The 23,954-nt window shown below is 42.9% G+C and overlaps 1 protein-coding gene across 5 annotated transcripts in view; it reads right to left on the reverse strand.

Moving 5' to 3' along the window:
* LOC129816234 (high affinity cGMP-specific 3',5'-cyclic phosphodiesterase 9A-like) overlaps positions 1-23,954 on the reverse strand; it is a 35,978-nt gene that overhangs the window by 6,472 nt on the left and 5,552 nt on the right. For 2 of the 5 annotated variants that reach the window (XM_055870476.1, XM_055870474.1), the window contains exons 2-15: positions 14,949-15,019; positions 14,527-14,637; positions 13,056-13,099; positions 11,644-11,698; positions 11,266-11,336; positions 4,418-4,502; positions 3,881-3,941; positions 2,795-2,869; positions 2,506-2,592; positions 2,249-2,353; positions 1,569-1,651; positions 1,228-1,384; positions 918-1,031; positions 588-692 (exon numbers count right to left, since the gene is read on the reverse strand). In XM_055870476.1, the coding sequence (XP_055726451.1) occupies positions 588-692; positions 918-1,031; positions 1,228-1,384; positions 1,569-1,651; positions 2,249-2,353; positions 2,506-2,592; positions 2,795-2,869; positions 3,881-3,941; positions 4,418-4,502; positions 11,266-11,336; positions 11,644-11,698; positions 13,056-13,099; positions 14,527-14,637; positions 14,949-15,019 (1,224 nt within the window). Of the gene's footprint in view, positions 1-587; positions 693-917; positions 1,032-1,227; positions 1,385-1,568; positions 1,652-2,248; positions 2,354-2,505; positions 2,593-2,794; positions 2,870-2,942; positions 3,018-3,880; positions 3,942-4,417; positions 4,503-11,265; positions 11,337-11,643; positions 11,699-11,888; positions 11,907-13,055; positions 13,100-14,526; positions 14,638-14,948; positions 15,020-23,954 lie in introns of those variants that run through there. The other 3 variants (XM_055870475.1, XM_055870477.1, XM_055870478.1) reach the window with 3 other exon arrangements.

Consider the following 23,954-nt stretch of genomic DNA (forward strand, 5'->3'; position numbering starts at 1 on the left):
TACAAATGTTAGAAACATGACAATTCAATCAATTGTAATGCCACTTTGTAACACAACAAAATGTGGAAAAAGTCAAGGGATATATCTGAAGGCACTTTATAGTATGTCAAAATACAATGTTTCATGAAATTTGTTCCATTTTCACACAGACTGATGTATCAATATTGAGATATGAGGCAGGTATGACACATACCTTGAATTACACAGTAGGCTATGTACTGTATAAAAACACATATACAGTATATGGGGGTTTACACAGTAGGCTATGCACTGTATAAAAACGCATACACAGTATATGGGGCTTTACACAGTAGGCTATGCACTATATAAAAACACATAAACACTCCCCTTTGTATGTATTTGGACAGTTCTATTTGGCTCTATACTCGAGTATTTTGGATTTGAGATTAAATCACATTCAGTGACAGTACAGAATGTTACCTTTTATTTAGTCCCCCCCATTTGAAGATGTCATAAGTATTTGTACAAATTTCACCTCAAATGAAACATTTCATCTCAAATCCAAAATAATGGAGTATAGAGCCCATAGGTAGGTAAGTGTACAGTATAGATAGGGATCCACATACCTGCATGAAGTACTCCTCCAGCAGACAGTCCGCCCAGGGCTCAGCCACCTCCATGGGTCGCACCTCGTTAGAAATGTCACAGCACTTAATCAGCACCATCTTCAGCTGGGCGGGTCAAAGGTCATACAGTGCAGAGTTCAGTATAGGGAAGGGGTCTACTAGATTTTTCACATAGATAGCAGCACAAAGGACTAACAAACATACATAGTGAAGTTGTAAATAGAGCCTTACTGCATCGGGCAGTAGGACAAATACACTGCACAAACTGTAAGGGAGTGGACAATACGCATTCTATGGTAGGGACAAACACATAGTAATGTGTATCCTTACACAAGTGACATGCTCTTCATCAGTGAAGTCAAAGCTGTCCACTTTATGCTTGAAGGAGTCCAGTATCTCGCCATGTCGTGCCATGTCTGTGGCCAGTATCAGTGTGATGATTCCCTAAGACAGAAATAGGCGGTTAAATCAGACTACAGACTAGACTACTGCTATAGTAGTGCACACACACACACACACACACACACACACACACACACACACACACACACACACACACACACACACACACACACACACACACACACACACACACACACACACACACACACACACACACACACACACCCACCCACCCTACCTGGCGTATCTGTTTGAAGGCCTCGGGGTCGAAGGTGGAGAAGATGTTGCAGTCGGGCTGGGAGAAGATCTGGAAGGCTACGGCACAGTGGTGATTTTCCAGAGGGGAGATGTCATTGTAGCGTACTGCCAGCTCCGTCCGTGCATTTATCTGGTACCTGAGAGACAGAGAGGGAGACTTAGTCTCACAGGGGCTTGCTTTCAAATGTCTTCTTGTTGAATTGAACCTGGACTATATCAAACTAGGATAGACAGATTGTATCTAATTTCCTTGAATCACGATAGACAGATGGCAGTGGTAGAGTAAGAGAGAGAGAGAGAGAGAATAAAAGCATGGATTACATGTTGTTGTATCCGGGGTGATCTAGATCGTGGCACACTGCAGCTGTCATCAGAATCAGAATGTCCACCTGGGTGAACGTCTCCTGGAAGACACACAATTCACAATTATTATAAGTCTCACAATTAATGTGCCATCTGTGTGTGTGTGTGTGTGTGCATGTGTGTGTACGCATCATGCAACTGTGCACACGTAGGTGCATGCATGTTTGTGTAAGTGAGTGTGTGGTGTGTGAAAGAGTGTGTGTTTGTGAGATCTCATTAGCACATCATTAACATGGGCATCTTGTAATCGCCCATTATAGGCTTTGATTAATAAACCTGTCATGAATGGTTGTCCATGACAACAGGGTTCGAGATGATGTCTAAGGGAGCGTCTCCAAGGGAGTAGAATTTATCTTTCAGACACCTCTCAGCTTTTCTCTCCCACCTTCTCGTCAAGTACAAACATCATTCTTCCTCACCAACCCCTCATTCTCATCCCTCCAGTATTAGTGATGCCCTTTTATAGAGCTGAGGTATTACTGCAGTATTATTACTATGGTATTACCGTCTGTATTACCTTTGGTATTACTGTGGTATTACTGTCTAAGAGAGCATCTCCAAGGGAGTAGAATTTATCTTTCAGACACATCTCAGCTTCTCTCTTCTCTAGTATTACTGTGGTATTACTGTGGTATTACCTGTAGGCTGCAGAGGCAGATCATGCTGTACATCATCTGGGTGACACAAAAACAGTGACGGAAGTTATGGAAGGGATTCATCCTGTAGTTGTCATGGATACAAAGCTGCAGGGAGGGAGGGGGGATGAGAGAAAGAGGGAATAATGAGTGAATGTGTGAGACCACCAGACAGCGACGACAAACCTACCACTAGTAACATGAAACAAGTGGCGCAGCGGCAGATTCTGAAAAGTTGTGGATATCTCTAGCAGTCTTACCAGCCACCTCTTCAGTGTGATGGGGTTCATGTTGAAGTCCTTGACCAGGTCCAAGTCGTGGTACATGTGCTCCAGGCAGCTCAGCATCTGGTCACATGAAGCAAGGAGGAGGAGTGAGACCGAAGGTGAGCGATACTTTGTTGCGGTTGAGCACATATGATCAACAGTTATATAGTAGTAGTTGATCATCTATGGTCAACAACTCTATGGTGGAGTTGAGTGTTTATGGAAGTTGAGTGTCTACTATCTATGGCAGTTGAACCTCTAGGGCCCAACCCCCTGTCCTCACCTCATTGGGCTCCCACTGCCACACATCAAAGGTGGGTTGTCTGAGAGCTTCCACTGTCTCCTGAGACAGGTGGTACTACACACACACGCATGCAGATAGAGAACAGAAGGGGCGGAGAGAGAAGAACAAAGTGTAGTCAGAATCTTACCTCGTTGGACTCCCACAGCCAGAGGCCAAAGGCAGGCTTTCTGAGGGCATCTATGGTCTGCTGCGAGAGCATGTACTGCAGGCGACAGAGCTCCCAGTTAACCCTGTTTTTCTCCGCTGGCTGTGGGCTCACCTCTACACACACATACACACACACACCTGGGCATACCTGACTACAGGTTTAACCTCAGTTAGTTTCACCCTGTATTTCTTTAAGTGAGGCAGCTTGCCACTAGGACCTTTGCACTCCGCCTACCAATGAAATCTAGGGGAAACACTAGCACATCTAAGATGGGTACACCTAACTAGGGACATGCTGTCAGAGGCGGAAATAAAAGCGAGACATCTCACAGGGTCATTTTTTTCTGGTAGGGCGGGGCGGGTGAGCGTGGGTGGGTGGGGGGAATAAGTAGACCAGAGATGGCTGTTGTTGGCCAGTTTCCCATTGAAAACAATTTTGTCTGTGTAAGTGGGCGTTCCCTCTATCGTATGAGCACGCCAGAGATTACATAGGAACCGTGAGCTCACACGGGAAATCATGCTCACGCAAGAGAGAGAACGCCCACTTACACAGACATGAACCCTGACCATTTTTTGAATGGAAATCATCTTTGATGCTGTGTCTGATAACAGGAGGTGCATCTTTCACACTATTTTAATTTGAATGCCATTTAGCAGATGCTTTTAAGTCATGCGTGCATACATTTTCTACGTATGGGTGTTTCCAGGAATCGAACCCACTATCCTGATGTTTCAAGAACCATGATCTACCAACTGCGCTATGGAGGACCAGAGGATCACACAACTGACTCTGGACATTCAAAGGTGGTATTCTGACGCTATGGACATACAATACCTGATAACAGGCTCATTGACAATGACAAAACACAGACTGACGGTGACAATGAAGTAGGAGGAATTTGCAGACCACTCACTTACTTTGGGGTAAGAGGGCACATCTCTGCGAGGTGTCAGCTTCTTGTTGTCATCCAGGAAATGACTACAGTACAAAGCAAGCAGTAACCAATTAATAGAATCCGACCATAGACACACACAACATAGTGAGAAGACTGTAATGAAATATTAAATATTAAGATAAGATAGCCTCCGTAACAATATCAGTAGGCCTATATAACAGAATGTAAGTGTCTGTAACAATATCAGTATGAGCCCTTACTGGTCGCACAAGCCGAGGCGCATGCAAGGCTACTTACTGATCTGGGGGCAGTCGTTTTAAAACCCTGCTAATGACAGACAGGGGAGAGGAATTTCTCCTCCAATACTTCCTCTACTAACCTCCTCTAACTAGGAGCTAAGAAAGACTATTCAATGTAAGACGCATAAAACAAACACCATTCAGGCTTACATTGGACATCTTTATCAGGATTCAGGTCAAAGCTAAAGGTCAAGATGAATCGTTATCAGGATTCAAGTCAAAGCTAGAGGTCAAGGTTCAAAGATAACCATGTGACTAACCTGTTGTTCCTGGAGGCCATCTCCTCCCTGAGCTTCTTGATGTCGCTGCGACACTTCTCTATCTCCACCACCTTCATCCCTTCCACTGCAGAGAGAGAATTAGAGAGGGAAAGAAAGAAAAAAGAGAGAGAGAGGTTAATATATCCTACATAACCAAAAATCAGGTGACCTCGGCCTGAAGCAGTCAGTCACCCGGAACAAATTAACCTCAAAACCCCCCCAGCCATCACAGTAGCAGTACTTTACTGTGAAGGACGATGTAATGATTAAAGATTGATTACTGATTAAATGTTCCCACTGGACCGCACAGTGAGGCTGGGGCACCGTGTGTGTATGGAACAAATTGTGACAGAACAGTTGAAGGCCATAAAGGCCTTTTAAACATACAGTAGTGTGCAAAACCTGGAGGAAATCCAATGTACTACCGGTACTTTGACGGAATGAGGCATATCAAGCCATCTATATCAATTCGATTTTATAGCTGTTTTTACAATCTGATGAGAGATCTAACACGTCAAATCAAAGCGCAAAGGGAAGCCAGCGAGCATAGAGTGGGACAGTGTAAACAAACTTCCTTGCACACAACAAAATGGACAGAAATAGATTAAATAGGCAGCAGTATGATTAACTATAGGGTCAAGGACAGCTAGCATAGATGTAGGATCTTAATTCGATCACCATGTCGTAGGATAACTTTCCTGCAATGCAGGTAATTTAAAATGTGTAGTGTATTTGATGTTTAAAAAGGCTTCTGAAGTTTTTAATTTCCACTTTGAAATTTCAGACTTGATTTTCCCTTAAGAAAAATGTATCCTCCCCTACACAAATGTCCATTAATTATAACCCATATAATAAATCAAATTTTCTGTTGCTGCAGGATTATTTTCCTGCTGTTGCAAACTGTCTTAAATTAAGATTCTACATATGTACAGTTGAAGTCGGAAGTTTACATACACCTTAGCCAAATACATTTAAACTCAGTTTTTCACAATTCCTGACATTTAATCATTTAATCATCTGTCTTAGGTCAGTTAGGATCACCACTTTATTTTAAGAATGTGAAATGTCAGAATAATAGTAGAGAATGATTTATTTATTTCAGCTTTTATTTATTTCACCACATTCCCAGTGGGTCAGAAGTTACATACACTCAATTAGTATTTGGTAGCATTGCCTTTAGATTGTTTAACTTGGGTCAAACATTTTGGGTAGCCTTCCACGAGCTTCCCACAATAAATTGGGTGAATTTTGTCCCATTCCTCCTGACAAAGCTGCTTTTTCAGTTCTGCCCACACATTTTCTATAGGATTGAGGTCAGGGCTTTGTGGCCACTCCAATACATTGACTTTCTTGTCCTTAAGCCATTTTGCCACAACTTTGGAAGTATGCTTGGGGTCATTGTCCATTTGGAAGACCCATTTGCGATCAAGCTTTAACTTCCTGACTGATGTCTTGAGATGTTGCTTCAAATATCCACATTATCTTCCTCCCTCATGATTTAATCTATTTTGTGAAGTGCACCAGTCCCTCTGCAGCAAAGCACCCCACAACATGATACTGCCACCCCCATGCTTCACAGTTGGGATGGTGTTATTCGGCTTGAAAGCCTCCACCTTTTTCCTCCAAACATAACGATGGTCATTATGGCCAAACAGTTCTATTTTTGTTTCATCAGACGAGAGGACATTTCTCCAAAAAGTAGGATCTTTGTCCCCATGTGCAGTTGCAAACCGTAGTCTGGTTTTGGAGCAGTGGCTTCTTCCTTGCTGAGCGGCCTTTCAGGTTATGTCGATATAGGACTCGTTTTACTGTGGATATAGATACTTTTGCACCTGTTTCCTCCAGCATCTTCACAGGGTCCTTTGCTGTTGTTCTGGGATTGATTTGCACTTTTCGCACCAAAGTATGTTCATCTCTCATAGGCAGAATTGTGATACAGTGAATTATAAGTTAAATAATCTGTCTGTAAACAATTGTTGGAAAAATGACTTGTGTCATGCACAAAGTAGATGTCCTAACCAACTTGCCAAAACTATAGTTTGATAACAAGAAATTGTGGTTGAAAAACGAGTTTTAATGACTCCAACCTAAGTGTATGTAAACTTCCGACTTCAACTGTATAGTGTCTAACGGTGGCTATCCATGTCAAGGCTACAGCTAGCATTGTACAAGTTTATGATAAAGCAGATTTCCCACCTAGTCTATAGTTTTTCTATGTGATTTCTCTTTGGTCAATGTCCAGGTGAATAATATGAGGTCAGATAATAATATGAGGTTAAACTAGAGTAGAGAAAATAATACTAGGAGCTTAATGTAGGAGCTTAATTTGAGCCAGTTTGCTACAGCAGGAAAATAATCCTGCTGCAACAGGAAATGTGAATTATTATGTTGATTATAATAATGGACATTTTTGTAGAGGCTGATACATTTTTCGTAAGGGAACATCAAGTCAGACATTTCAACCTGGAAATGTCAAACTTCAGAAGCCCTTTTTCTCCCCAATTTCGTGATATCCAATTGTGACCCAATTATGATCGTGTCTCATCGCTGCAATTCACCAACGGGCTTGGGAGAGGCGAAGATTGAGTCATGCGTCCTCCAAACATGACCCGCCAAGCCGTGCTGCTTCTTAACACCCACTCGCTTAAACCGGAAGTCAGCTGCAACAATGTGTCGGAGGAAACACTGTTCAACTGACGACGAGGGTCAGCTTGCAGGCGCCCGACCTGCCACTAGAGCGCAAGGAGCCAAGTTAAGCCCCCCCGGCCAAACCCTCCCCTAACCTGGACGACGCTGGGCCAATTCTGTGCCGCACAAAGGGACTCCGAGTCACGGGCGGTTGTGACACAGCCTGGGATCAAACCCCATGCTGTAGTGACACTGCAACCCCTTCGACCACTACACAACTCGGGAGGCCCCTCCATTACCAGTTCGTATCCCCTTACTTGTTAGCCAGCCAACTTGGGCTAACACAGTCACGTCAAACAGTGAAACAAGAATAACAGAAAAGTAGCATAATTTGCATTTATTTAAGCTGTTTTCTAGTGACATGTATTAGGATACATCTATAACAATGAGCTAATGAAAATGTGCTCTCTCGTCAGGACACTGTTTAGAGGAGCTGGCCAACAACACAGCTAACACAATCAATTCAGACTGAAGCTGGAAAGAGAGCAAACTAGCTGCATTTCATTTCATTTTACCTGTTTTTCTATTGACATTTCTTTGTATGCATATCCATAAAAATTATGCTAATTCATGATTTCGGCTGGTTGAGAAAGGCTGCATGCCTCTCTGTCTCGTCCCGACACCCGACTCGTTCATTACCATGGGACAGCTGGAGATTTCAATATTGAAACAATGTTGCAATTGTCACAGAGACAGCTTGCAAGGTTTATACAAATCTCCGCTGTTGAAAACCAAATTCTAGTCCAAAAGAAAGGAGAGATCATGTCTAAGATGCTTTTTTACAGTGGAAATTTTTATAAAGTTTATAAATTGCCTGGTTGGGTTGATGGATAGCAGAGTGAGATGGAACAGTAAATGGGCATTTCAACGTCATAGCCTTAGCCAGTAGTACCTTTTGGAATAGACACTGGCTGGAACGCAGTTTTAACCAATCAGCATCCAGGATTAGACCCACCCCGTGTATAACAGGTGAATAGAGAATGTATGGTATGTCAGTCTATTATGTTAAACAAAAAGGTCACATATCAAATCAAAGCTCCAAACTTGGTTAGTAGACAGTTTTGTTGACTATTTGAAATGTAAAAACACTGTATAACAACCACGAGACACAAGTACGTTTTAAAGCTGAACAAATTTGCATTGCTAAATAGCTCAAGACAAAACACCTCATTCAAACCCTACGAAATAGTTAAATCCCCCTCCTTCAGGGGTGCACGTTAATTTTCTTGACCTTAAAGGGAAACTTTCCCGCTAGACACTATTTGGGGTGTTTTTCCAGTCTCCCTACAAAGCATACAGATGGCGCCGACAGACATGGCAGCTTTGCTTCTAGCTCCTAAGCAACTTTGCAGTATTTCGTTTTTTGGGGTGTTACTTCTTACATAATTAGCCCAGAATATTTTTTTGTGTTAATATATACAGCCGGAAATAACTTTTGGATATCAGAGCGGCAGTAACCAGCATTACGACCAGGAATACGACTTTCCTGAATTGGATCCTTTGTTCGCACCTTCCTGGGCAATTGAACTTATCCCAGAGGCTGCTCCAAGACGCCGCCGGCAGAGAAGAGGTATCCAGAGTAGACTTGTAGTCTGAATCAGAAGGCTAATGTTCAGTCTCTCAGGGCGAGGATCTCCTTCCAGAGAGACATCAGGGACCAGGTGCCAGGTGCCGGCCTGGTGCAGGTCTACAATTTTGTTTCTGGTGTCCTTTGACAGCTCTTTGGTCTTGGCCATAGTGGAGTTTGGAGTGTGACTGTTTGAGGTTGTGGACAGGTGTCTCTTATACTGATTACAAGCTCCAACAGGTGCCATTAATACAGCTAACGAGTGGAGGACAGAGGAGCCTCTTAAAGAAGAAGTTACAGGTCTGTGAGAGCCAGAAATCTTGCTTGTTTGTAGGTGACCAAATACTTATTTTCCACCATAAATTGCAAATAAATTCATTAAAAATCCTACAATGTGATTTTCTGGATTTTTTTTCTCATTTTGTCTGGCATAGTTGAAGTGTACCTATGATGAAAATTACAGGCCTCTCTCATCTTTTTAAGTGGGAGAACTTGCACAATTGGTGGCTGACTAAATACTTTTTTGCCCCACTGTACACCTCCACGGGGCGGTCATGCACGTCCTGGAATCGCTACAAATTCTGGATATTGTGGTTTGCTTACAACCAGGATATTTAGCTGTCCTGTTTCAACTGATGAAATGCAGAAACGCTCGTATTTGCGTGTTGTGAGGAAATTCAAAATGTTTATGACACATATAATATATTAACATATTAATGGACTGAGTATACAAAACATTAGGAACACCTTCCTAATATTGAGTTACACCCCATTTTGCCCTCAGAATAGCCTCAATTGGTCGGGGCATGGACTCTACAAGGTGTAGAAAGCGTTCCACAGGGATGCTGGCCCATGTTGACTCCACGGCTTCTACTCCGAATAGCTCGATCCATCTCCTCCCACAGATGCTCAATTGGATTGAGATCTGGTGACTGAGCAGGCCACTGCAGTAAGCTGAATTCACTGTCATGTCCGTGGAACCATTCCTGGACAATCCTAGCATTCTGCTGAAAAAAATATTTTGCAGATGGATACACTGCTGCCATGAAGGGATGCACCTAATTGGAAATGATTTTCAGATATCCTATGACATTAAAACTTTGCTCCACTTTTATCAAGGGGCCCAATACGTGCCGTCAAAACACACCACCAGCCTTCAATGTTGACACGCATGTACTCGTGGTTTTCTCCATACCCTAGTCTTCCAATCAGCGTGAAACAGCAGGAACCCGGGATTCATCAGACCAGGCAATGTTTTTCCAATTCTCCAGTGTTCAGTGTTTTTCGTTCCTTAGCTCACTGCAACCACAGTTTGTTTTTTGCTGAAAGAAGTAGAACTCTGTAAGGTCGTCGGCTGCCATAACCCATTTGTGTCAAGGTAAGATGAGTTGTGCATTCTTTTATGGGTCTCTGGGCACCATTGTTGTACTGGACTGTCAGTTGACTAACTGTAGCCCATCTGTTGCTCTGCACAATTCATGTCAGCCTCATTTTCCCCTTTCATCATTGACCCGTTTCGACCACTGGCCTGCCTTCTTGATACACACGGAAAACTGTTGAGTGTGAAAAACCCAGCAATGTTTCACTCAAACAGGTGCGCCTGGCCCCTACTACCATACCCTGTTCAAGGGTACTTAAATATTTTGTCTTGCCATTTCACCCTCTGAATGGCACACATACACAACCCTTGTCTCAATTGTCTCAAGGCTTAAAAATCGTTATTTAAACGTATCTCCTCCCCTTTATCTACACTGATTGAAGTGGATTTAACAGGTGACATCAATAAGGGATCATAGCTTTTACCTGGATTCACCTGGTCAGCCTATGTTATGGAAAGAGAAGGTGTTCCTAATGTTTTGTACACTCAGTGTATAGTGAAATAGAGCAGGGGTGAAATTTCCCTTTAACATCCTTTTTTTTAATGATGTTAAAGGGACATTTTTTTTATGACTCAATCTCCCAGCGCTACCATTTCTATGAACATTTCCCATCCAGCCAAGTTAATGAGTGGCGATTAAACCAATTAAAATATGCCTGCTCACATACAGTAGTAGAACAATGTTCACTGCACGCTTTATTGCACAGTTTCAGTGAGGGTTTGATTGCCTCATACACGGGCCATACATAAACATACTGAAAGTGATTCCTGCTTCTGCCAATCAGCCATCGCTCATCCATATATTTATATGTACATATTCTTATTCATTCCTTTACACTTGTGTGTAAAAGGTAGTTGTTGTAAAATTGTTAGATTACTTGTTAGATATTACTGCATGGTTGGAACTAGAAGCACAAGCATTTCACTACACTCGCATTAACATCTGCTAACCATGGGTATATGACCAATAACATTTGATTTTATTTTATTTTTGGGGTTAGGGTTAGCCATTGTATGTCACTCTTTAACTAAAAGTCACCTTAGAACAAAATCATCTGTTAAAGGACCATACTGTATACTTATATTTTCTGCATTCAGTGTATTTGTTCTGTAGTCCCCTTAGTATTCCCCATGGTAGGTAACAATACTGTGATTTAAGCAGAGGCTGTCTCCTCTCTAGGGAGAAATAAACACACAGACAGACACAGTACTCACACTCCACTCTCTTCTCCAACATGGCCAAGCGGTTCGTCACCTCCGTCTTCAGCTCGTTGATTTTAAACGCTCTGCAAAGAAAGAGTGAAGGACAGACAGAGAGAGGGAGAGATGAGGAAAGAAAATACAGGGGAGATAGAAAGAGGGAAAGAGACGGAAAAAGAGAGTGAGAAAATAAGATAGAGGAAGAGAGAGATAAAGAGAGAGAGAGGGAGGGAAAGAGAGAGCAAAAGGGACATAAAGCAATCATTATCTGAAAGCAGCACACTCAACAATACAGTGACACACAAATAGCATACATTTACGAGAACAAGGGAACAAAAAGCATTTACCAAGCCAGAGGCAACATTTCCACGAAAGCTACATCAGTGCTCTTACCTGGAAAACTGCTCTGCCACCTGTGTCAATACATTCTGGAAGAGTTCCTCTTTATCTGGAAGAAAAAGATGGTGCTGTGTTACACACAGGAAAAACACAACTCGTACACGTCTCTCTGTGCTGTAACGACAACACTGCATACGTCTGAAGCATTTCATTATATCATAGCCTGGGGGTGTAACAGATATCGAGTGCCCCTTTTATCACACTCAAACACACACACGCGCATGCACACACACACACACCTTATGTAAACCAGCAACAACAAGAGAATGAAACAAACACAACAGATGGCAATAGAAGAGAGAGTGTTTTCTCTGTCTTACTACTGAACGCAGTAGTCGCGTTTCGAGATGGTACCAGCTTGATATGTTAACAAGGCACTTGTAATATCCCTTCCCACACACGGCAAATAACTCAACGACAAAAACAAAGCTCTGCTATTGGTGCAATGCAGACTTATGGCCAAAGTTCACCTGAGAGGCCAATAAAAGTGCAGGTATGTGAACTAGTAAAACCATCTGGCACCTGTTGGACTGATCCTATTGTACACCGTGTCACATTAATACTGTCCTAATGTACACCGTGTCACATTAATGCTGTCCTATTGTACACCGTGTCACATTAATGCTGTCCTATTGTACACCGTGTCACATTAATGCTCTCCTATTGTACACCGTGTCACATTAATGCTGTCCTAATGTACACCGTACCACCCTACCACTAGATGTACTGGTGCCTCTTGGGCAGTTCACATTGTTGATTGAGGACCTCTTTACTGAGGAATGTGATTGGTTCTCTTGAATGTTTAATATTTGTATTATGTGGTATTTGTAAAAAAGTGTAAGTGCAGGGCTCCCTTGTCCAAGAGATCTTGGGCCTGATAAAATAAAGCTTTAAAAAAATGTGGAACACAGACACAAGCTGCTGTTCATGGATTTTTTCCCCAGATGTTCAGCTGGCCTGTCTGTGTACTCTTGTGTGTGAGTGATGACTGAAAATAAGGATGTTGTTTTGTTTCCTTCCCTGCACTGGGGAACTGGTTCTCATCACACTGTTAAATCAGCCAGGTTTACTAGGTGACATTTCCCATAAACGGAGGTCATGAAGCATGTAACCTCACTAACCAAGCAAAACAATAAATAAATTGTGTGTGTGTGTGTTTACATCCTTGTGTCTATTGCCAACATGTTTTGATGACTATGCTTGTTTATGTGCAGTGTGCACATCAGGTATGTGGGATAGTGTGCTGTGCTTTGTGTGTGTGCTCATGCTTGCTTACATATATGCTATATACGATATGGTCCGTATGCATATGCTAATAAGCTATTGCGTATGTGATGTCAGCAATGCTTGTCTATTTGCATAGTCAGTGCATGTGTGTGAAAAGCCAATGGCCCTCTGGGACTCACCAGCTAGCTGTCCTCCAGTCAGGGGCACCACTCTGTACGGTGACCTTCAACACACAGAACACACACACACACAAACACACCAGTCAGTTTAGACAGCAAGTGGTGCAGCACTCAAATACGTCCCCCCTTCCTCCTAATCAGACATGCTGTGAATGTCCTCTTCCTCCCACTCTCTTACTCAGCGTCTGAAGTGTGAGGACACGCTGGGGGCTGTGTGTGTGTGTGTGTCTTTTTGGTTTTACTATCATTGTGGGGACCAGAAGTCCACACAAGGATAGTAAAACAAGGAAAAGTGGGAACATTTTGCCGGTCCCTACAAGGAAAAATTATATTTTAGGCTTACATGCTGACCATACCGCTCACGTCACGTGAGCAAGCATTGCAAAATAATGTACACATACATGTTATTCAATCAATGCACCTCCACTGCTCGCGCGAGTCTGCGTAGCCAGGCGCTAAAACAGAATTTTGTTCTATTTGTGACACTTGACCTTCTGCAAGTCCCGCCTCTCCCATCTCCTCATTGGTTTTTAGGATCATATACCCACGTGGGTGATTGAAGGATGAACTGAGGTCCACACTCCAGTCCAGTAGGTAGTGGTAATGCACCTTAAAGTTGGTTGCCAACCACCATATAAAGTCCAAAGAAGAAGAAGCCTGAAGGAGGACAGATTACTAGAAACAAACTCGGTTAACCCTTTTATCTGTGGATTAATTGTCGGAGTAGAGGACCTTGTGGATTTCAGGTAAAATAACAACCCAATGTTTATATCCCATGACAAATTAGCTAGCAACAGCAAGCTAGCTAGCTAAATTGCCATAAATGTTTAATGCTTTTCGACCTGTCCCAAAATTAATATAGTTGGTTCAGAGTTTGTTTTGATATTTCCAACTGCTTGTCCTGATCACGTCTGATATGGGTGGACAAAATCAACATGCACGCAATGGCGCTGGTCAGCATGTTAGGGGTTAGGTTTAGAATTAGGAGTTATGCCATTTGGCTTAGGGTTAGTAAAACATGCGTGTGTGTATGTGTGTGAGCAGTGTCTAGCTCACTGATCACACCCTGACCTTGGATCTGTTAGTATTTTCAGCCTAACAAGTCCTGGGCAATAGGGCACAATCTGGGATATTTCCTGTTGTTGAATGGACATTTAAATCAATAATATAAACCTTTACCCTTGAAGAATTTAACTTTTTCTTATGGGTTTAGACTGCCCAAATGACAGATTATGCATTTAAGGACCAGCATATGTATTTTTCTGCTATAAATGTAAACAGAGATGGAAATGAAGGTAGCCCTCTAGCCCATGGCTAGTATTTTTCAGACCGGGCTAGTAGAAAATGTGTCCCACTAGCTCCCCGGGCTAGTGATATTGTATCTTTTAAAATATCGCATGGCACAGATTTTGGACCAGGTATAGTAAAGAATTGCAGTTCCATCCCTGAATGTAGATGTGACAGGGCCTACCTCTCGGTGTTGTGTGGCATGGTGGGGTCGATGGACACCATGGCTCCCGTGGAATCCAGCAGAGACAAGGTGGTGTTCCTGTCCAAAACAGACAAAGCAGGGACACTCTCTCTGAGGATGTGTCCCACTATGGTTCAATGAAGAGAGTGTAGGTGTTGGGCACATTCCAAATATCAATCAAGGAAACCAAGGGAAAGATGAATGCTAGTCAAGACTATTGGAACTAGGCCACTCACTATAGAGTATTATCTTGTCACTAATATGAGTTCTCAACATGGCATCTAATAGAAGTGATCCTCAAAACAACATTAGAAAAACAGCCTAGCAGACAGGGAGATTAAAGGATCCTGACAAAACGCTGACAGAGACGACTCTAAGCTTCACAGCAGAACTGAAGATGGGAAAAGAGAGCAGAGAATTACCTTGGAAGACCTAGAGCGGTACAGAATAACTCCTTGATATCATACGGGCTGCAGAATCTGCTGAAGACCACCTACGGGAAGGGTAGCAAAGACACGAAACATAGTCACGATCTAGTACATTTATGATATATAATGCATACACTCTTAGACAAAAGGGTTCCAAAAGGGTTCTGCGGCTGTCCCCATAGGAGAGCCATTTTTGGTTCCAGGTAGAACTGTTTCCCACCTTTCCACAGAGGGTTCTACATGGAACCCAAAACGGGTTCTTCAAAGGGTTCTCCACTGGGGACAGCCGAAGAACCCTGTTTGGTTCTAGATTTTTCTAAGAGTGTAGCATGCAATACTCTATTTATAGTGTCAGTAGCCCAACAAAGTCCCCAGTGAGTATATAATGTTTGACGTGTGAGCAAAACGTTCATGTTCACATAACAACCTCCATGTGCGTAGATCTAAGGGATACAGCATTTTGAGAATTGAAAATGATGACATAGCACCTTTTTTTCTAAGAGTGTATCTAGGACCTAAAATGGTTATTCAGCTGTCCCCATAAGAAAACCCTTTTTGGTTCCAGGTAGAAACCTTTTGGGTTCCATGAAGAACCCTTTCCACAGAGGGCTCTACATGGAACCCAAAAGAGTTCTACCTGAAACCAAAACGGGTTCTACCTGGAACCAAAAAGGGTTCTCCTATGGGGACAGTCGAAGAACCCTTTTGGAACCCTTTTTTCTAAGAGTATATATTCTAAAAATATATGCAGAAATGTTGGAGATACTGATACTAGACGTGGAATACATTCCCAGTGATCAGGGTGGAACAGCAGACCACCAAACCAGTGTATTTAGTCAGCCTGTTCTACTATCCTCTCAAGCAACACCCGAGTACAGTGTGAGAGAAAATGGACCAACCACCCCACTAGGGAGGGAAGAAGAACTTTGCATTGACAGGTTTCTCATTCTGGGCTTTTCTTTTGATTACAAATACGCAGATTCCAGCGCACCACAGTAAATATCCCCCCATCCCATCCCACCCCCCCTCTCCTTTAATTGCCTTCCAAACAAAGTCAGTCAGTCATTTCTAGTGTCAACCCCAGGTTCACCAACACAGACGACTTTGACCAATGTAGATAAAAGCATCTTGATTCTTATGCCATTGGCAGGGACAACAATGTCGACAATAGGTGACAAAAGGAACCAAGGCAACAAGGGTAAGAAGGAGATGGAGAAATGTGTAGGGTATGAAGGAAAGAGGGATGGGGAGAGAGTAGGAGGGCGAGCGATGAGAGCGACAGAGAGCACTCCAGAAACCTGTCAGTGGCAGGCTGTCAGGTGTGTTAGACAGTGATGTGTTTAGTTCAGAGACACGTAAGCAAGAGCCACTTATGTTCACAAACAGAGAATTCACCATGAAATACAATAGAAATTGTAGGATTGTATATTCACAAATCATAAATATTCACTTAGTTATTGTTAATCAATTTCCCATATCCGTTTTCAGAAAAATGCATAAAGGCTATGTCTGCTCCATTTTCACTGGTGTAAAATTATAATTCAATTTCACTCTTTCAATTCAACAAAGAGAAGCGGCGAATATAAACATCCTGTTCCATCTCCTCTCTAGAGAGACGTGTAGTAGACCTACTGTAACATCCTGTTCCATCTCCTCTCTAGAGAGAGGTGTAGTAGACCTACAGTAACATCCTGTTCCATCTCCTCTCTAGAGAGGTGTAGTAGACCTACAGTAACATCCTGTTCCATCTCCTCTCTAGAGAGAGGTGTAGTAGACCTACAGTAACATCCTGTTCCATCTCCTCTCTAGAGAGAGGTGTAGTAGACCTACAGTAACATCCTGTTCCATCTCCTCTCTAGAGAGAGGTGTAGTAGACCTACCGTAACATCCTGTTCCATCTCCTCTCTAGAGAGGTGTAGTAGACCTACAGTAACATCCTGTTCCATCTCCTCTCTAGAGAGGTGTAGTACACCTACAGTAACATCCTGTTCCATCTCCTCTCTAGAGAGAGGTGTAGTAGACCTACAGTAACATCCTGTTCCATCTCCTCTCTAGAGAGGTGTAGTAGACCTACAGTAACATCCTGTTCCATCTCCTCTCTAGAGAGATGTAGTAGTTCTACAGTAACATCCTGTTCCATCTCCTCTCTAGAGAGGTGTAGTAGACCTACAGTAACATCCTGTTCCATCTCCTCTCTAGAGAGAGGTGTAGTAGACCTACAGTAACATCCTGTTCCATCTCCTCTCTAGAGAGAGGTGTAGTAGACCTACAGTAACATCCTGTTCCATCTCCTCTCTAGAGAGGTGTAGTAGACCTACAGTAACATCCTGTTCCATCTCCTCTCTAGAGAGAGGTGTAGTAGACCTACAGTAACATCCTGTTCCATCTCCTCTCTAGAGAGGTGTAGTAGACCTACAGTAACATCCTGTTCCATCTCCTCTCTAGAGAGAGGTGTAGTAGACCTACAGTAACATCCTGTTCCATCTCCTCTCTAGAGAGGTGTAGTAGACCTACAGTAACATCCTGTTCCATCTCCTCTCTAGAGAGGTGTAGTAGACCTACAGTAACATCCTGTTCCATCTCCTCTCTAGAGAGAGGTGTAGTAGACCTACAGTAACATCCTGTTCCATCTCCTCTCTAGAGAGGTGTAGTAGACCTACAGTAACATCCTTTTCCATCTCCTCTCTAGAGAGAGGTGTAGTAGACCTACAGTAACATCCTGTTCCATCTCCTCTCTAGAGAGGTGTAGTACACCTACAGTAACATCCTGTTCCATCTCCTCTCTAGAGAGAGGTGTAGTAGACCTACAGTAACATCCTGTTCCATCTCCTCTCTAAAGAGAGGTGTAGTAGACCTACAGTAACATCCTGTTCCATCTCCTCTCTAGAGAGAGGTGTAGTAGACCTAAAGTAACATCCTGTTCCATCTCCTCTCTAGAGAGGTGTAGTAGACCTACAGTAACATCCTGTTCCATCTCCTCTCTCTAGATAAGTGTAGTAGACCTACCGTAACATCCTGTTCCATCTCCTCTCTAGAGAGAGGTGTAGTAGACCTAAAGTAACATCCTGTTCCATCTCCTCTCTAGAGAGGTGTAGTAGACCTACAGTAACATCCTGTTCCATCTCCTCTCTAGAGAGAGGTGTAGTAGACCTACAGTAACATCCTGTTCCATCTCCTCTCTAGAGAGAGGTGTAGTAGACCTACAGTAACATCCTGTTCCATCTCCTCTCTAAAGAGAGGTGTAGTAGACCTACAGTAACATCCTGTTCCATCTCCTCTCTAGAGAGAGGTGTAGTAGACCTACAGTAACATCCTGTTCCATCTCCTCTCTAGAGAGGTGTAGTAGACCTACAGTAACATCCTGTTCCATCTCCTCTCTAGAGAGAGGTGTAGTAGACCTACAGTAACATCCTGTTCCATCTCCTCTCTAGAGAGGTGTAGTAGACCTACAGTAACATCCTGTTCCATCTCCTCTCTAGAGAGAGGTGTAGTAGACCTACAGTAACATCCTGTTCCATCTCCTCTCTAAAGAGAGGTGTAGTAGACCTACAGTAACATCCTGTTCCATCTCCTCTCTAGAGAGAGGTGTAGTAGACCTACAGTAACATCCTGTTCCATCTCCTCTCTAGAGAGGTGTAGTAGACCCACAGTAACATCCTGTTCCATCTCCTCTCTAGAGAGAGGTGTAGTAGACCTACAGTAACATCCTGTTCCATCTCCTCTCTAGAGAGGTGTAGTAGACCTACAGTAACATCCTGTTCCATCTCCTCTCTAGAGAGAGGTGTAGTAGACCTACAGTAACATCCTGTTCCATCTCCTCTCTAGAGAGAGGTGTAGTAGACCTACAGTAACATCCTGTTCCATCTCCTCTCTAGAGAGACGTGTAGTAGACCTAAAGTAACATCCTGTTCCATCTCCTCTCTAGATAGAGGTGTAGTAGACCTACAGTAACAGTCCTAGTGCCTTAACATCTATGCAACAAGGAAACCCACTCAGTATGCATAATATACAGTGACTTACAACAGCCCTTTGGTAAAAGTAATACAAGTGGGTCAGTGGTCAACATTGTCGTTGTCATCTGTCATGCTTGGGAAGGATGGCATGATGCACGTAGAGCTCTGACGCTCTTCATTGCGTGTGTGTGTGTGTGTGTGTGTGTGTGTGTGTGTGTGTGTGTGTGTGTGTGTGTGTGTGTGTGTGTGTGTGTGTGTGTGTGTGTGTGTGTGTGTGTGTGTGTGTGTGTGTGTTGCTGTGTTGCTGTGTGTGCTTTAACATGGAAGTGCTCATTTAATAGCCTGGCGCTGCTGCCCGCTTCTGTTTTCGATGATGGATGACGCTAGCTGACAGCAGAGAGTATGCTAAAGGACAGAGAGCATAAGGTGGTAGGGTAAGCATAGGAGCTCTCTTGTATGAGGAACCAGGTCCGTAGATAGTGCTGACAAACCTGGATGTTTATGGACCCTCCATGTCATCTAATAATAACTGCTGAATAACCAGTTCCTCTCTAATACCTGAGTTCTGTTCTTGTTGAGTTTCTATACAGTGCCTTCGGAAAGTATTCAGACCCCTTGACTTTTTCCACATTTTGTTACGTTACAGCCTTTTTCTAAAATTGATTAAATGTTTTTTTCCCCCTTTGTCATTATGGGGTATCGGCACACAATAACCCATAATGACAAAGCAAAAGCAGGTTAATAGAAATGTTTGCTGATTTATTAAAAATTAAAAATGGAAATATTCAATTTACATAAGTATTCAGATCCTTTACTCAGTACTTTGTTGAAGCACCTTTGGCAGCGATTACAGCATCGACTCTTCTTGGGTATGACGCTGTAAGCTTGGCACACCTGTATTTGGGGAGTTTCTCCCATTTTTCTCTGCAGATCTTCTAAAGCTCCGTCAGGTTGGATTGGGAGCATTGCTGCACAGCTATTTTCAGGTATCTCCAGAGATATTTGATCGGGTTCAAGTCGGGGCTCTGGCTGGGCAACTCAAGGACATTGAGACTTGTCCCGAAGCCACTCCTGCGTTGTCTTGGCTGTGTGCTTAAGGTCGTTGTCCTGTTGGAAGGTGAACATTTGCCCCAGTCTGAGGTCCTGAGTGCTCTGCAGCAGGTTTTCATCAAGGATTTCTCTGTACTTTGCTCTGTTCATTTTCACCCTCGATCCTGACTAGTCTCCCAGTCCCTGCCGCTGAAAAACATCCCCACAGCATGATGCTGCCACCACCATGCTTCACCGTAGGGATGGTGCAAGGTTTCCTCCAGACATGACAATTGGCATTCAGGCCAAAGAGTTCAATCTTGGCTTCATCAGACCAGAGAATCTTGTTTCTCATGATCTGAGAGTCTTTAGGTGCCTTTTGGCAAACTCCAAGCGGGCTGTCATGTGCCTTTTACTGAGGAGTGGCTTCCGTCTGGCCACTCTACCATAAAGGCCTGATTGTGCTGCAGTGCTGCAGAGATGGTTGTCCTTCTGGAAGGTTCTCCCATCTGACCATCTGGTTCTTGGACAACTCCCTGACCAAGGCCCTTCTCCTCGATTGCTCAGTTTGGCCGGATGGCCAGCTCTGGAAGAGTCTTGGGGGTTCCAAACTTCTTTCATTTAAGAATGATGGAGGCCATTGTCTTCTTGGGGACCTTCAATGCTGCAGAAATTGTTAGGTACCCTTCCCCAGATCTGTGCCTCGACATAATCCTGTCTCGTAGCTCCACGGACAATTCCTTCGACCTCATGGCTTAGTGTTTGCTCTGACATGCACTGTCAACTGTGGGACCTTATATAGACAGGTTTGTGCCTTTCCAAATCATGTCCAATCAATTGAATTTCCAACAGGTGGACTCCAATCAAGTTGTAGAATCATCTCAAGGATGATCAATGGAAACAGGATGCACCGGAGCTGAATTTCGAGTCTCAGAGCAAAGGGTCTGAATACTTATGTAAATAAGGCCTTTCTGTTTTTTTTATCTTTAATAAATTTGCAAAGATTTCTAAAAACTTGTTTTCGCTTTGTCATTATGGTGTATTGTGTAGATTGCTGAGGATTTTTCTTTGTACTATCCATGTTAGAATAAGGCTGAAATGTAACAAAATGTGGAAAAAGTCAAGGGTTCTGAATACTTTCCGATGGGACTGTATATGGACACCTAAACCAACATGCAAAATGACATGAATCCACACTCCTGATTATCCAACGGCACAGGAAATACCGTATTCAAATTCAATCACACACAGAACATGCAGAAGAACAATGAAGCACGTAAAGCAGGAACTAATCAGCATAATTTCTGTACAAGGAAGCTAGATAATAAAACACACAATGGCAGCACTACACTGTCAGTCAAGCAGCAAGAGAATGAAACACTCATTATTCACTATGGACTGAAGGACTGGAGCCTGGAACCCATCTGGCTATAGCTTTAAAATGCAAATGATCTGTGCATCAGTAAAAAACAACAATCTCTCTGATAATCTAATGAGTTCAAACCAATATAGACCCCAAAACCACAATGTTCGAGTCCAAATGATAATGTATGTCAAACATCATCAACTTTCAGGTCAGACAAAGGCCAGGAGTGTGGAGGAGTTAAGATGGAGTGTCAACTTGTTAGTCCAAAAGCGGAAGTTGTGTCACAGGCTCTCTTTCCATTTCCCCTGAAAACCGGAACATCTGGTTGTTGGGGACTCGGCAGAGTTTACCACTAAACTGACTTGTTGTGGATAAAAATAAGCTCGTGATGACATAGTGCACAAAAAATGTACTTTTTCGCTTAAGTTTTCATGTACCAAATGAAAATCTAAAAGTTCAATGTGTTTCCATCGCATTTTCAACTCTACTGATCATTTTGTCACAAAAATTGTTGCATTAAATAGCAAATGTGCCTACTTTGGTCTTGGCATGTGTGCTGTAGCCAACAGCTCGCAGATACAGTACGGGTAGGCTGTGCGGGTAGGTTAGTCTACATAATGAAATAAGAGTGGGAATATTCGTATTTGTCAAACAGCAGTCAAGCATCGATCATCATGTCACCAGAATATGACACTCTATATTTATTGGGAAGGAGCATCAAGGTCATCACCGTGCACTATCACCACCCTGTGAAGTTCATCATACCTTATTTACATTTAAGTCATTTAGTCATTTATTTAATCTATAGCCTAATAAACTGCCTGGTTTCCTGAGCTGTAGTGGGAGGACCACACACCAAGTCATCGCATAACTCCAAGTTGACTTTGATATGATGGTTATTGTATCAGTATTTGTGCATAAAGGTGTTTCCAATGCCATTTCTCGCATTATTAATTTCACCGACACAGAAAGATCCCACATGTCGAACAAACAAATTCTGTCGGCATTTATAAAATTGTACCGAAACTTGCTGTTTACATTAAAGCTGTCATTAATTTTTGGGTCCTATGGTAAGACTTCACTTGCATAAAAACTGTGGATGGAAACGTGGTTAGTAATGTGCTCTGTGCTGGAATTATGATGAGATCCGATAGGTCCCTGTTGTTATGGCTCAGACTGAGCTGTGAGAAGTAAGGTAAGACACTCTGAGTCTGATGGGAAGTCATGTTTAGAAATGATGGAGCAGTGATAATAAGTATGAGAGAGAGAGAAGAGAGAGAGCAGAGAGAGAGAGCGATGGAGATAAAGGAATGCAAGCGTGAGAGAGAAAGAGAGGAGTGTGTGAGAGGGATAAAGGAAAGGAGAGAGAGAGAGAATGTGTGTGTGTGTGTGTGTGTGTGTGTGTGTGTGTGTGTGTGTGTGTGTGTGTGTGTGTGTGTGTGTGTGTGTGTGTGTGTGTGTGTGTGTGTGTGTGAGATTGATAGATCAACAGTGTGAGAAAAATGCAGCGTCACAGACACAGGAGAATGAGAGGGAGAGAAAACAACAGAGGGCGAGGGAGAGAGAAAGAGAAGAGGTGCCATATTTTTACCGCAGCAACAACTGACCAATGGCAACCGAACAATATCAGAAATCCAGAACAAAAGCTTACACACAGTCAGAGATGAATTGATTTATCTCTATGAGCTCACAGATGTAGTCACTGACTACGAGCCTACACCACAGCATATCCTAAACCAACTGAACGAACAGGCTCACAGAAAAACAACAAACAAACATAAAACAGACTTGGAATGAATTCCATAAAAAGTGACACGGTCTGCAATAAATGCAAAGTGCCATCGGAGTGGAGCATAAAAGTCTTTATGTTGTTCCTTTATGGCCCTGGTCCTCAGTCTCCTCCACTCCACTGGGTGTAAGTGTAAAGAGCCCTCTGGACGGGATCTAGACCCACCATTCTGGCTCTGTTTGTGGAGGCTAATTGACATGGATATAGTCTGTGTGAGATTAAAGCAATTGTACACGAGAGGGCGTGCTAAATGACTTTGATCGAATTTCACTATTGAAATTATGTTGCAAATGTCGAGAGACAGACAGCAATGTTTGTACAACCTCCAGATGTTGCAAACCAAATGTTAGGCTAGAAGCAAGGGGAAATAATGTCTAGATGCCGTTTACAGTGGAGATCAAGTTAATTAATTGGCTGGCTGGCTGGGCTGTGGAGGAGAAGGGGTTTCTCAGAAAAGAAAATAAGATTCACAATTTTGTGTTATAGGCTTACCCGTGCTAAAACAGTTTTTTTAGTATGGTTTAGAACGAGTCTCAACCAATCACAATACTTGTTTTGATCAACCTATTGTAGAATAAGGAGTTTGACACTATACGAAATTGTCTTTAGGCCAAATCCTTACATGAGATGCAAGTAAGTCACTTGAGGTTTCATGTGGCGACTGTTCCAGTGATTTACACAAACAAATCTCAAGTTAAGATGTGGCCCCTACATGCTGAAGTTTTGATCATATATGTAAGAAACCTGAGCATTCAATCAAATCAAATGTATTTGCAAAGCCCTTTTTACATCAGCCAAAGTAAATACAGAAACCTAGCCTAAAACCCCAAACAGCAAGCAATGCAGATGTAGAAGCACGGTGG

The sequence above is a fragment of the Salvelinus fontinalis genome, chromosome 19, assembly GCF_029448725.1.
Source record: "Salvelinus fontinalis isolate EN_2023a chromosome 19, ASM2944872v1, whole genome shotgun sequence".
Lineage (NCBI taxonomy): Eukaryota > Metazoa > Chordata > Actinopteri > Salmoniformes > Salmonidae > Salvelinus > Salvelinus fontinalis.